The sequence below is a fragment of the Pleurodeles waltl genome, chromosome 10 (assembly GCF_031143425.1).
Source record: "Pleurodeles waltl isolate 20211129_DDA chromosome 10, aPleWal1.hap1.20221129, whole genome shotgun sequence".
Lineage (NCBI taxonomy): Eukaryota > Metazoa > Chordata > Amphibia > Caudata > Salamandridae > Pleurodeles > Pleurodeles waltl.
In genome coordinates, this window is record NC_090449.1 from 343351251 (window position 1) to 343366677 (window position 15427).

At 42.6% G+C, this 15427-nt stretch overlaps 1 protein-coding gene across 6 annotated transcripts in view; it reads right to left on the minus strand.

The window, feature by feature from the left end:
- Window positions 1-15427, minus strand: part of MAPK8IP3 (mitogen-activated protein kinase 8 interacting protein 3) — a 729083-nt gene that overhangs the window by 271701 nt on the left and 441955 nt on the right. For all 6 annotated transcript variants that reach the window (XM_069210571.1, XM_069210567.1, XM_069210566.1 and 3 more), the window contains exon 16: window positions 11847-11942. In XM_069210571.1, coding sequence (XP_069066672.1) covers window positions 11847-11942 — 96 coding nt within the window. The remainder of the gene's footprint in view (window positions 1-11846; window positions 11943-15427) is intronic.

The following is a 15427-nucleotide window of genomic DNA, read 5'->3' on the forward strand; positions in this document are numbered from 1 at the left end:
AATGATGGGAAACCGCTTGACCACTGCATTGAGATAAGGCATAAGAGAATAAGATGGAACTTTAATTTTACAGTTTGTTTAATGCAACTTTGGGCTAAGCCCACAGTTACTGGAACAATCAGAGTGATTGTCACTTTACATTTGCATGGCAAAAACTGATGTTCAAAATGGAGCCTCTTATCGATGAACATTTTCTCCTACCTATCCTCAACGCTCAATTGTAAAATGGGGGCAACAAGGACTCAATTACATTGATTCTTATTAAAAAAAAAAAAAGATCTTTTCAGACATTGAAGTCTGCATCAGACTATATAAAATGCTTAAAGAAAGAATATATAAAGAAAATCTGCCAAATAATAGCAGAACACCGGACAGACAGATGGTTAGCCTTACACATGGCAATCAAGACCAGGAACAATTAAAAATGATGGTCACTAGTAGCATCAGGCCAATAGCAACCTAATCACAACTCATAATACCTCATACCCTATAGCAAATAAGAATCTTTTATTACAACTCTCTTTGGTGATACTTTATCTGCATCCCGGTCTCATCTGGAGGAAAGAGCTTTGAGTGTTTCCCTCTTTCTATTAAAGACACTGAACTATAAGTAAGGAAGAGTCGAGATTCACGAGTTACCAGCCCTAATGGCATACCAATAACTGTCAATAAATCAGATTTGAATAAATCCTTTAAAAAGGCCCAAAATCGGACTCTAGCAGTTATCATCTTATTGCACTGCTAGATGCCGATGGCAAGAATTTTGCCAGGCATCTTCATTCTTTCTTACTGGTTTCGGCTCAGATAGGTGGACATCTTCCTCCTAATCAAACTGGTTTCAGGCCTAACTGCTCCACCACGGATAATATTTGTGTTTTAACAACCATAACCCAGTCAACACTAAAACCAGAAAGAACTAATCGTTTTGTCTGCTTTGTGGATTTTTCTAGGGCCTTTGATAAAGTTTCAAGACATAGGCTACAGCAGAAGCTTTCACAGCAGGGAATAGATAGCACTCTTTTACAGTTCACACAGATGCGTGGAGTCCAGTTAAATTAACTAGAGTATAAGGATTAACACCAAAGTTTAAAACATATAATGGCTTAAAACAAGGATGTATTTTGACACCTTTGCTGTATTTTGCAAATTTAGGGCCAGATGTACGACCATTTTGTTTTGCGACTCGCAATGTTCAATTTTTTGCAAATGTACAAAACGTACAACGGTGCCAACCACACTGTTTGTGATGTGCAAATGGGTCGCAAGGGACCTGCTTCAGTAATATTCATGAGGCAGGTCGCATTGTGTGACACATCTGGGAATAGGGCAATCGCAGGAATGGTGGCCTGCTGGGGTCAGAAGACCACCATGTCTGTGACAGCTTTTTCAATAAAGCAGTTTTTTTTTTTATTCATCCCGTACTCCTTAAAAGAAAACAGGGTGCATTTAAAAAATAAATATGAAATGTTTGAGTTTAATTTCAGAGTAGGCAGTGGTCCATCTGAAAAAATGATGGAGACGGTGATTCACAAACGAGAAGGGGTCCTAAGGGACCCCTGCCCGTTTGCAATGGGTTACCACCAGTCAGTAAGCCAAAAAGTCTTTATTCGGCAATTGCCATAAAAGTACATAAAAAATCACATAACTTGAAGATAAGCAAGGCATAAAATTGAAAAACAGTTTAAATGGATATCCCAATATCAAAACAAGATTGGACTACCATAGCAACCTAGGTTTTTCTGTTCCAATTTGCCCTTGCAAGGATAGAAGAAAAATTATGGTAATAATACATTTACTACCCTTTAGAATTATACAAACTCATGGCAGTTCTTATATTTCAAAGCATTTTCTAATATTATAAAACAATAAAATATTACACTAAGATTATTTGGATTTCCTAGGATATGATAACAGATCCTCACTTAGTGCAAAATCACAGATGCATTTCAGAGCATATATGAAAATAAAGTTCACTAACCTTTAGAATTGTGCAAATTCATAGCAATTCTTATATCACAAAGCATATTCTAAAATTAAGAAAACAATATATTATGCTTAAATTGTTAAAATTTACCCACGGTTACCACCAATTTGAAATTGATGGTAACTGCGATTGTTTTGCAACCAAATTCACCATCACAAAACAATCATACAAGGGCCTGCAAGTACCAATTAGGAAGGAACGCCCTTTGAATGCCCTTTCCTAATTGCGAGTAGCAGTCCCTATTTTGTGAGTCAGTAACAGGTTACCAACTAGCAAAATAGGGGCCATTTTGTGGTCGCAAATGGCAAATGTCACACTTTGCGCCGCAAAATCGCATTATACATCGGGCTCCTAGCTTCAGTTCTTTTTCAGGATGGCGAAGATTCCCAAAAATCTGGTAATATTTATGCTGACGACTTTGTGCTAATCTCAGTGACCCAGGTTGGTCTACAAAAGCAGCTAACGTGACTGGGAGGGTATTACGCTGAGAATGGCTTATCAATCAAGTGTACCAAAACTAAAATAATGTCTTTTGGGAAAACAAAGTCAAGCTTTATTTGGCAATTGGACAAGGAACCTGAGCAGATTTCAGATTATATGTAGTGTGGAGTGATCCACGGTTTAAAGCTCACCTAGTCATTACATTTGGAAAGGACCAAGAACAGACAGTAAACTGCTGCCAGAGCAATTGCATGTTTTGCACACTTACATGGGGCAGGCTATAGGCTATGGGTCCGACTTTAACAGTTGAACGATGAAAATGTATCCCATAATTTTATGTGGGGAAATTGTTTTTAACACACAAACGTTGCATGTCTTAAATATTGCTTTATTAAAAATAATACATGATATTTTTAATTTATGATCTTCCACTCCACATGCCTTACTTAGATTAGAATTTGGTCTTATAAATGTAGTTAATTATTCATGTGACTGCCAGAACGCGTCTTTGCACACCCCAAAGGGATTAATTAGAGAAGACCTGGAAATTCATCAAGGCGAACAAGCAATTCCAATAGACATGGAGTTAAAACTTTTACCAGGAAACCATCAGCTCCCAAAAATATAAACTCCAGCGAAACTCCCTAGGAGGACCCAAAAACTGTTTAGCAAAAAGAAGATGAAAATGGTATCATATGAGAGTGATCTACTGACTAAGAAAATTAAAGCACTTTCAGTATAAATATTAAACTTTTATAAATGAGAAGCAAACGTACATAGATTCTAATATAAATACATGGGTAAAAACCGCCTTTTTAGGTCGAGCATGGCAGCGCACAAGCAATGCTTTTCAGACGTGTTGGTATGTATCTGGGCTTTTAACCTCACCCACCTCACTCCCATCAATACCACTCGTTCATGGGCTTGCCCTTCAAAAATGCTTTGATGAAATTGGTAAATAGTTTATGTTTGTCCCTCCTTGGGGAGGTTTTGTTACCCCTTGGCAATTGCCCCTGTTACATGGCTAATTGCACTTTTGCCGTAGGTTTGTCTGTGAGCCAACTTCTTTTTCCTTTTGTATGTCTCTTCATGCTGATGCTCATGGCGGCCGTGGCGCTGTGAATCGGCTCGCTTATGTGAAACTGTTTTACTTTTATTTTTCAATTTATGTGGCAAGAAAAGTCAGGTTAGGAGTTTACAAAGCTAATAGCTCTAACTCGAGCAAATGCGAGACCCATTGCATTGCAAATGCTTGTTCTGCTTTATACTTTTTTAAATTTCACTGTTGCAGTCTCAAGAGTCTTGGAAGAAGATTGGTGATAATAACAGACAATGTTGGTTGTGTAACTTATCTTCTGAAACAATATAATATATCCTTTGTTTATGCCCTTCTGTACAAGATCTGATAAGTAAACTTTTGCAAACGCTCTTTCAACAAGCAGGAACAAGGACACTTAAAGCAGTGGTTAATTTGGAAATAAAAAGGTGCAGGTGCCCAAAGCTCTCCTCTGAAAAACACGGCTGCTGCAGTTAAATGTGTGAGCATAGAGTACTGAGGCAGTGTAATCCTAAAGCCATCTCAGGCCTCTTTAACCCATTACAGGCACTCACTGCCCCTTCAGCTCACTCTTGCAGCTTTCTGCTTTCTCCCTTTGTGAAGATTTTCAGTCTTTCTTTCCTCCGTCTTTCCCATATGTGACTTTTGCTCGCAGGAATTGCCTGATGCTGAAAAATAAGCGCTGGCCCTCAAAAATAAGTGCATGTGCAACCCGACCGGAATCACTGGCTCAAATTAAGCACTAACTTAAAGACACACTGTTTTCCGGATCCTCTATTAAATCACTTGGCTGCGTAACCAAATTTCTTTCACTCGTAGAGCTACGTATGAAGGCAGAATGTAAATAACCAACACTAGGAGTCCCTGTACAGCATTAAGCATGGGATTTAGGGGAAGTGTGATGAATTACATTTATATTACATTTATTTACAATTATATTTTATTGTAATTGTTCTGTTGTTTTAACACAATTTATAGATTTTTTACATAAATTATACCATAAATGTTACCTTCCTACCTACTACTTTTCATATTACAAAACGCAGTCTGTGAATTGGGCCTTCCTACTGTACCCATTTTTAAAATCAATGTATATCTGAATCAATTATGTTATTGTTAGATTTACGAATAACAGGTATTTCTCCAGTATTGGATCTTTCATAGATTCACATGCTTGAATCATCCCCGTCGTCGAGGTGGGAGCCTCACGGTAAATTTAAATATATAAAAAGCAGTAAGTCAGTAAAAATAAAACCAGTAGGCCCAAGTAGGCCTCATAAGGTATTTTACAGTCTATCCACTTTGTTTTGTGAAAAGACCCAAACTTGAGTATCAACCAATCAGGATTCAGCCCCTCCCAAACACTCCCAACAGAGGCTGAATTCCCTCAGATTTTCTACCGCACGTCGTGTGAAGGGAGTCTCCCTGAGCTCTGCTCAGTTTTTTTTTTCCTATTTTCTGACTGAAGATTGTTTTTTCTCTCAGGAAACTAGTTACAACTTTACTATGTCTGAAAAGGCAAAGAAGGGTCTGTTCAGAGACTGTGACAACTGTGGGAAGAAGAGACTACATATTGATGACCCCCACAAGAAGTGTATTTACTGCCTTCATCCAGACCATAAGGTGAGAGACTGCAAAATCTGTCGCACCTTTAGTCAAAAAACCCTCAAAGACCGAGAGGGTAGACTTCTCTTATGGCTGCAAAAACAAAAAGCCTTAGAGCATCCTTCATCAGACAGCGAAGAGTCACCACAAACTTCTCGCCCTCAAAAGAGAACAGGTGAGAGAGAGAGAGGTGTGGATGAACCACCAAGAAAAATACACAAAAAGACTAAACAAGTCTTAACTGAAGAGGCAGTTAAACATGGACCAAAAAAGGTTCATTCAGAACCTACTACGCCGTTACACCGGAAAAGCACCTCAAAGAAACCATCCCTGTCTCTGTCACCACAAAAAGAGTCAGAAAAACTCTTTTTGGTGAAAAAACAACCGTCGACGACCGCCCCGTCGACGACAGTGTCGACGGTAACAGCGACCACGGTATCGTCGACGTTCACAACACCATCCTCACCGATGATTATGACGTCGTCACCTTTGTCATCGACGACGATTATTACTGCAAAAATCTTCAAAAGAGCTTCGTCGGCAAACACATCGTCAACAGCGGAGGCTTCCTGGGTTCACAAATCATCCAGGGCACTCCCATCTACGCAAACTACGTCGGCGAAGCGACCGTCGTCGCTAAAATACCCGTCGACGAAGGGACCGTCGACTAAGGAAAAGACGCAGTCATGGACGGAAGCGTCGACGAGAGACCCGTCGACGAGAGACCCGTCGACGACAGTACAGTTGACGACAGTACCGTCGACGAGGGAGCCGTCGACGAGGGAACCGTCGACGAGGGAACCGTCGACGAGGGAACCGTCGACGATGGATCCGACGATTACCACAGCATTAACAGTTTACAAACCTTTGGACATTTCACCAGCTCATTCCTCATACCATCATGAGGACTCCACCAGATTCTTACCCCTTTCCCTTATTAATATAGGAGACAAGCCATCTGACATTTTGCCGATGCATACATCACCAAGTAAGGTGCTGCCATACCCACCGCAACATCTTTTAGACGATGAGGATGATGACGTTCAAGGCATGTTTGGGGCAGCTAGTAGCCCGTCCCAACTAAATGTCAAATGTCAAGAGTTTGATGAAGAAGAGGATCAACATTACCAGCATAGTTATGCTTCAACATCTTATCCACAGACAAACCAACCATCGCCTCTAGCTATGCCTAGCACATTAGTGACAGATTTACAACATATGTTGAAGGACTACTATAAAAGGTTCCCACCGTCAACTCAGTCCACGCCACCTAGACCTCAGAGTTACCAGCAAGCTCAAACTACTAATGTTTCCGAAACGCCTCAGGCTAGTAGACCTGTAACTAGCCAAGCTCCGGAAGCTTACCTCTCGTCGGACGACGAAAGGGAAGAGGGCGAGTTAGCAGATTCAGCTGCTAGTGAATGGGACGACTATCTCGTTCCCACACCATCTCCACCTCCAGCAGCTCCAGTGGATTCTCCTCCAGAAGACATAGGAGGTTTCCATAATATCATAGAGAGAGCGGCGAAACGTTTTGGCCTGGAAATTGTTTCCCATGAAACTGAGTGTTTTTTGTATGACTTTAAAGAGCCATCAAAGAGATCTGTAAGAGCCATACCTATTGTGGATTTTTTGTGGCAGGAGGGTTTGAAGGCAATGAAAAACCCGGCAACAGTGCCTTCACAAATGCCAAGGCTAGAGAAAAAATACAAGGCCCCAGATGATTCTCCGGCCTGTTTAGTCTCACAACCGAAACCTGACTCGGTTATATCACAGGCGGCTCAACGGCGATCCAAAAACCCCTCTACACCTATTGCGTCTCCCCCAGACAAAGAGGGAAGGAGACTAGACAATATTGGTAAGAAATTCTCCTCGGTTGCTGCAGTAACGGTCAAAGCGGCAAATTCCCTCGCCATCCTGGGAAGATACGATCGGCAGATGTGGGCAGACATGTCCGTTTTTGTAGATTCACTGCCAGAAGATCTCAAGGTGGAGGCTAAAAAGGTCTTGCAGGAGGGAGAAAGGGTTTCCGCAGAGATAATAGACAGTGCAATAGATATTTCCCTCACTGGCTTTCGACAATTAGCTGGAGCAGCAGTCCTGCGCAGACAAGGGTGGCTTAAAGCTACTTCATTCAGACCAGAAGTCCAGACTCGTGTTCTCGACATGCCCTTCGATGGAGAGAGTTTGTTTGGCAAACATGTCGATGATATGCTGCAGGCTATCAAGACGGATACCGATACGGCAAAATCCCTAGGTACCCTGCAATATAAAAAACTACCTTTTCGTGGAGCAAGGGGTAGAGGTAATTACTCCTTTCGAGGTGGATACCAACAATACAGGTCACAATATACATCTTCCTCCACAGGACCAGGACATCAGCACCATCAACAACAGCAGCATTATCGATTACCACCAGCCGCAGCTTACAAACATCCGGCTAGAGGAAGAGGAGCTGCCCGAGCAAGAGATACAGGCAGAAAGCAATGACCAGCGGATAATCTCAACACCTCCCCAATCAATATTGAAGGTCGGAGGTCGCATCAATTCTTATTTCCCCAAGTGGAAGGCTATAACATCGGACAGATGGGTACTAGATGTGGTGACCAGAGGTCATACTCTGGAATTCATCCAAACACCACCGAGTGTCCCACCATCGGGTACACCGCCTCTGAGGTTGAGCCAACTTCTCAGGGAAGTAAGGATAATGCTAACAAAAGGAGCAATAGAACCAGTCCCTTTATCTCAAAGGAACAAGGGATTCTATTCCCGGTTTTTCCTTCTCAAGAAACCCTCAGGAGACTGGCGCCCCATCCTGGACTTGAGAGCACTAAACAAGTTTCTAAAGAAACAATCGTTCAGGATGGTAACGTTGCAGGATGTCCTGCGTCTCTTAAACACGGGCGATTGGATGGCATCCCTAGACCTCCAGGATGCTTATTTTCATATCCCCATATATCGCAACCATCGCAAATTTTTAAGGTTCAGGGTAGGAAGTATGCACCTCCAATTCCGGGTTCTACCATTCGGTCTCAAATCAGCCCCCAGAATCTTCACAAAAATGCTAGCTCCAGTAGCAGCACATCTTCGCCAGGCAGGTATCCAGGTCTTCCCTTACCTGGACGACTGGCTTATAAAGGCACCCTCAAAATTCCAAGTAACAAATCATATTTCCTATTGCCTTCATTTGTTGCACAGCCTGGGGTTTGTAGTCAACTACCAGAAATCTCAGATATACACCAAACAAGAATTGAGTTTCTTGGGAGCAATTTTGGACACAGTACGCAGCAAAGCGTACCCATCACACGAGAGGAAACAAAAGTTAACCTCGTTGGCAAACAACCTATCCAGAAAAAAGTTCGTTTCAGTCCGCATCTACAAATCATTGCTCGGAATGATATCATCGTGCATTCCGCTAGTCCCAGATTGCAGACTCCATATGCGACCCCTGCAAGAGCAATTGGACATACAATGGACACAGGTCCTCGGCTCCTTCGAAGACAAGATTCGCATAACGCCTCTAATGAAGAACACTATGAGGTGGTGGGCGACTCCAACCAATTTCTCAAAAGGGCTGTCTTTTCTTCTTCAAACACCAAGTTACATAGTAACAACGGATGCCTCTCTCGAAGGATGGGGTGCACATTGCCAGGACCTGCAAATCAGCGGAATCTGGAATCAGCAAGAGAGCCAGCTCCACATCAATTATCTAGAACTCAAAGCAATACACTTAGCTCTAAAAGCTTTCTTGCCAAAGATACAATGTTCAAGCGTCTTAATCCGGACGGACAACATGACCAGCATGTTTTATCTAAACAAGCAAGGAGGCACAAGGTCCCTACAACTCTCGCAGCTAGCCCAACAAATTTGGACATGGGCCATCAAACACAATATTTCACTAAAAGCGGAGCATGTGCCAGGACAGATCAATGTTCTAGCGGACACCTTGAGCAGGACAGTAATTCCTTATCACGAGTGGGAGCTAGACCAGAAAACTCTCAATGGCCTGTTTCTATTATGGGGCAAACCGAACTTAGACCTATTTGCCACTCTCGAGAACAAGAAATGCCAGTTCTACGCAAGTTGGCTTCCCCAAAAAGATTTGTGGGGGAATGCGTTTTCGATGAGATGGTCAGGAGTTTATGCCTACGCTTTTCCTCCGATCCCGCTCATTCCGAGAGTCATCAGAAAAATGAAGACGGAGGGGTGTCGACTTCTACTCATAGCTCCCAGATGGCCCAGACAAATATGGTATACGGAGCTCCTCATGCTCTCCGAACGACCACATCTACCACTCAGACAGAGTCCGACTCTTTTAACGATGCACCAGGGACAAGTCACACACCCACATCCGTCGTCTCTTCATTTGTCGGCTTGGCTCCTGAACACAATGAATACTTAAATCTCAAAATCTCCCCAGAGTGTAGAGACATCTTAGCAAAAGCTAGAGCTGACACTACCAACAAAACCTATAGACTTAAATGGAAACGGTTTTGTGTTTGGTGTGCAGCGGAAAATATACATCCTTTATCTTCTACTCCGGAACAGATACTTCCATATCTCCTGCTCCTGGCAAAATCAGGACTTGCATATTCTTCCATACGGGTACATCTGGCGGCAATCTCCAGATACCGCAGATCACCAGATAAACTCTCTTTGTGTTCCACAAGAATTGTCAAACAATTTATGAAGGGCCTTTTTCGGGTCTTCCCGCCAATTAGGAAACCCCCGCCTCTATGGTCATTGAATGTTGTGTTGATGCAACTCATGAAAGCTCCTTTTGAGCCGATCCACAAAGCTGACCTAAAATTCCTCGCATGGAAAACAGCGTTACTGTTAGCTCTTACTTCGGCAAAAAGAGTCAGTGACATTCAGGCGTTCACCATCAAACAGCCGTTCCTCCAGTTTACAAACTCAGGTGTCATCCTGCGGACAAATCCTAAATTCATTCCGAAAGTTCCCTCAACATTTCATTTAAATGAACCAGTCATCTTAAAAACCTTTTTTCCAAATCCGCAAACAGTGGCGGAAAAAACATTACATTCTCTCGATATTAAAAGATGTTTAAAGTTTTATCTACAGAAAACTCAGGCCATCCGCCAGTCGGATCAATTATTTGTAGCGTTCGGCGGAACAAAGAAGGGACACGCGGTGTCCAAACAGACTTTAGCAAGATGGATTGGCCTGGCGATTCAATTCTGCCATTCAAAAGCAGGAAAGCCGCTCCACACCAAGGTGAGAGCCCACTCTACAAGATCGGTAGCCACTTCAGCGGCACTCTTTGCAGGTGTACCACTACATAGCATCTGTAGAGCAGCAACATGGTCCAGCCAACACACATTTACAAGACATTACTGTCTAGAGGAGACAAACCAGGTCGATACAGCAGTGGGACAAGCAGTGCTGAGGCATCTATTTCGTTAAGGTGAGCCTCTTACACATCCCACCACCACACTCGAGGTATGGTCATTAATGGTTCATTTTCTTCTACTGTTTAACGTGTCGTATTCTCCATAATAATAGCATAAACTGTGTCAGGATTTCTGGCCACACACATTTTATTGCTTTTATATTCGTATGTTTGTGAATATAAATATAATTATATGTAAGTGCATATTTAAAACTGAACTAATGTGAATCACATCACGTATAGAATTACGATGGAATTACAGTCAATGTAATTCAGTAAGTAAGAAAACATTACTGCTCGTTACTCGGATTCAAGCATGTGAATCTATGAAAGATCCAATACTGGAGAAGAAAATTAGTTACTTACCTGTAACTGCAGTTCTCCAGTATTGGTATCTTTCATAGATTCACATGCGACCCACCCTCCTCCCCTCAGAGGCTCCCCTATTATACAGATATTAAACTTCACACTCCTAATAGAAAATCTGAGGGAATTCAGCCTCTGTTGGGAGTGTTTGGGAGGGGCTGAATCCTGATTGGTTGATACTCAAGTTTGGGTCTTTTCACAAAACAAAGTGGATAGACTGTAAAATACCTTATGAGGCCTACTTGGGCCTACTGGTTTTATTTTTACTGACTTACTGCTTTTTATATATTTAAATTTACCGTGAGGCTCCCACCTCGACGACGGGGATGATTCAAGCATGTGAATCTATGAAAGATACCAATACTGGAGAACTGCAGTTACAGGTAAGTAACTAATTTTCTTCATTACCGAGCAGCCTGCAATATGAGCACAGATCAGGATCAGGGAGGATCGTACACAGGCAATGAAGATAGACAATGTGGGTAGCTACAATGGAAGGGGAGCAATGAAAAATCCAAGAGCACATCTGAAATTCCCAAAGAACCAATAAAAGCAAACCCTCTAAAGTCAAACCAAAGTACAGATTGCAAACGTGCTTAGAAGAGTGAATTGAGTACGAGACATGCAGAGGACACAGGTCACACAGTGCAAAACTCTGGAGGGGGATACGGTGCAAACCACAATTGTTTTAAAACTACATTGACACAGTATCAGTTTTCTAAGAGAGTATAAGCAAATAAAAGCACTCTTCTTAACAACTGTTACAATGAGTCTTGCAACTTCTGTTGCACCAGTATTATGACAATATAGCTCTGACCAGTCTGTTGCATTGTAAAGACCATAACACTAGCATACCAAAGTTGCAGCATTATCCTGGATTGACACCACAATGCTGCTCCATAAACATTTAAGCAGAGTGTTAAAACGACTTCTGGAATCATGACAAGAAACAGTTGCAAGTCCTATAACATTCAATGTTTTACCTTCATAGTGGGGTCCTTCTCCACTAGAGGCCTGCAATAGACAGGCACAGGAACATTTTTCATGCGCGTATCCTCCTGCCCACCATTGGGACTCAGCTGGTAAGGAAGCAAAATGAAGGTGTGAATAAGGGGATTCAACTCTGGTGTGGGCTACAATGGTACAGATGTGACTTGCTAATTGTATCTTGAAGATATTGAAATCCATAAGAAGCATGGAACACAGGTAAATGCTGCACAGAAACAATTATCATGCTGTCATGCACCTTAATTTACTAACTGAGACTAGGTTGGTTTTAGAGTAGTTTTTATTCTTACAAAGTAAAAAAGGGATGAATGAAAATGCCCAAATCAAACTTTCAAACTGGTAAGTACTCTTGATACACAAAGTCTAGTTTTTTGTAGCTCATCTCTGACATGACTGCCCAGTATTAATCGGTATTATGCCACTATATTGAGGCTAGAATTGTAACATTTTTCCATAGTATTATCAAGTTCTGTAAATATGAGGCTAAGAACAGCAAATCGCTACTTACTGATATCTACTTACCGTGACAATATAGTGGTAGTCAATACTGTGGCTGTAATATTTTTGTGGGTTATTAGTCCAACCATGATATTGTTACATACAACCAAAATATTTAGAAAGAAGACTGGATGTTTTGTGCAATGACTTGCTAAAGATAGTAGTGCAATGGTGCTTAGGAAATGTATACAAAGATGACCATGTGGTTGCATGGCCATTGTGGGCAACATGGATACCACTGGAAAGAGCCCTGAAACCAGCCATAGCCCTAATGGAATGAGTGAGAATGCCATCTCGACAATCTCTCTAGCCAAGGTATAGCAGATCTTGAAACAAAGGATGGCCCAACGTGAAATGGCGCAGTTGGTCACTGCTGTGCCCTTTTTTTGCTTCAGAAAAGACAACAAAGAACTGGCCAGCAACTCTTTCTTATTGCATGTGTTCAGTATAGTACACCACTACATGTCTGGGGTCCAGCCTGTACTGCAGTTAATTATCCTTGGCCGGATGCACAGGCGGAAAGATTGATGGAAGGGTGATAGGTGGCCCACATAAAATACAGGAACTACCTACGGTATTAAATATGTGAAACTGTGAAGGACCAACTTGTCCAAAAAGAAAACTTTAAAGGGTGGACAAACCAGAAAGGCGTAAAGTACTTCAACCATGCAAATAGAAGTAATTACCACCAACAGAATTGTTTTTTGAGTAAGAAGTAGAACTGGGCAACTGTGCTTTGGTTTGAATGGAGTTGCAATTAAGAACTGTCATTAGATGCTGAGAAGGCTTTTGATGCAGTGCACTGGCCCATCATGATGGTACACTCCAAAGACTGGGTTTTGGTGATGGACTCCTGGTGTGGGTGGCACTACTATACAGGGAACCCTATGTGGCTGCGCCAGTCAACAGGGTGATGTCGGGTATCTTCAATATCTAGCGAAGCACCTGTTAGGGGTGCCCATTATCGCCCCTCATATTTGCGCTAACTCTGGAGTCGCTGGCCTGCCAAATTTGGGAAAATTCTCTGCTAAGAGGGTTTTAGGACCCCAGCATGGTCCTAGACGAGGAGAAGATATTGTAATAGGCGGATGATATATTTCTCTACATATCTCACCCACACGTCACTCCCGGCCATGTTTCAGGCCTTTGATGCCTATGGTCAGCATTCTGGCAACACCATTAATCGGAACAAATCTGTCCTCTACCATAACCGTCAGGCGGAGATTGGCCGTTCTTTGTTGGGTGACCTTGCCGATCAACTGAGGGTAACTGGGGATGGATTCCAATACTTGGGCATTTATGTGACGTATGATGTGGCATGCAGTATTCGCCGTAATGTGGGCAAAATACTGTCAGAATTCTGCGCAGATGACGGGTGTTGGAAGACGCTCCCTCTTACTATTATGAGCAGAGCGTTATGTTTAAAGTGGTTGCTCTACCCAAGTTTCTATATGCATTGTAGAACTGTTACTATGTACTGCCAGAATTGCACTTCCTGAAAATAGACAGCGAACTAAGGCACCTCCTCTGGCAAGACAAGCACCCACGGGTCAGCCTGCAAACGCTGCAGAGAAGCTGTTATAATGGAGGGATTTCTCTCCCTGACTTAAGAACGTACTACTGGGCATCCTACCTATTGGTAGTCAATGATTGAGTCATGCAGATGGGACCCATCCCACTTATGCACTGGAAAGGACACAATTTCACACCAAATCCTATCTACATTTTCTATATGGAAATAGAGGAACAAAACGCCTCATGCCTGCATTCTGGGTGGTGATCGAGGCATGGTATAAATCATCCCGACGCATTGGTTGGGCAGGTAAAATCACACGAAAGACTCCTCTATAGGTGGGTAACTTGCTTACAGAGATTAATACATTGAAAGGGTTCAGGGACTGGGACACTATAGGGATCTCGAGAGTGAGAGATCTATTGCGAGAAGGATATCTGATGCCCTTCTCGACCCTGCAACAAGAATATCACCTCTTTGACAAGCAAAGCTTCTGGTATCTCCAACTCCAACATGCATGGAGAGCGAAGAGCATGCCCACTGAAATCCCCGGGTACTCACCCTTAGAGGGTAGGGGGTTGGCGAATTTGCTCATGGGTGAAATACTAGAGAGGGCAGTTTCCTCAATTTATAAAACGCTTAATAATAATATGCCAAATACCCTCAGCAAACTTAGGTCCACCTAGGAGGCAGCCTTAGGAACGCTGGAGGATATAGACTGGGAGGCGGCTCTCATGTTTCCAAGGGAGGTAGCAATCAAGTCCCACCTACACCTCATTCAGCTTAAGATACTGCACTGGATCTATTACGACAGAGTGCCTCTAACTTATGGGTAGAACAGCCTCTCCTTACTGTTTAAGGTGTGGAGATTACCAGGGAGACTACTTCCACACGCTTTGGACTTGTCCGGAAAATGCGCACTTACTTGAGACTGCTGCTTACTGAATTGGGGAACATGCTAAAGACTGATCTACCAGACAATACTAAATACATCTTGCTGGGGATCCTGGGCAACAAAAACCTCCCTCGGAAGCAATTGATGCTTTGTAATCTAGCCCTGGTAAGAGGCAAAAGGGACATAGCTAGACATTGGTGGGGGGCCCCGGTGACTCTGACGATGATGGAATGGAGGAAGGGGATGGACATGTACATGGCAGCAGAGAGGGTGGTACATAAAAGTAGAGGTTGTCCACATAAATTCCGCCTGATATGGAGCCCCTGGATCGCATTCAATGATCTTGAGACATGACCAGATACTCTATGGGATAATCCCACACAGGGAGACCACTACACAGCCCCTAGGTTTTCAACAATGTCACGAAGATGTCATCCCCTTCATTAGAACAGATTTAGATGATACTAAGCCTTATGCTGTTCTCTACTGTAACATGTACACTATCGCCGCCCATATCTCGATTCCTTGGCTATGCGAAAATTATCTGTGTTTTGTACAGTTTATGAAAAATCAATAGAAAGGTTTATATAAACTAGTGGGACCGAACAAGTAAAGAAAACTTCTCAGAAAATGTGCCATTAGAGGAGATT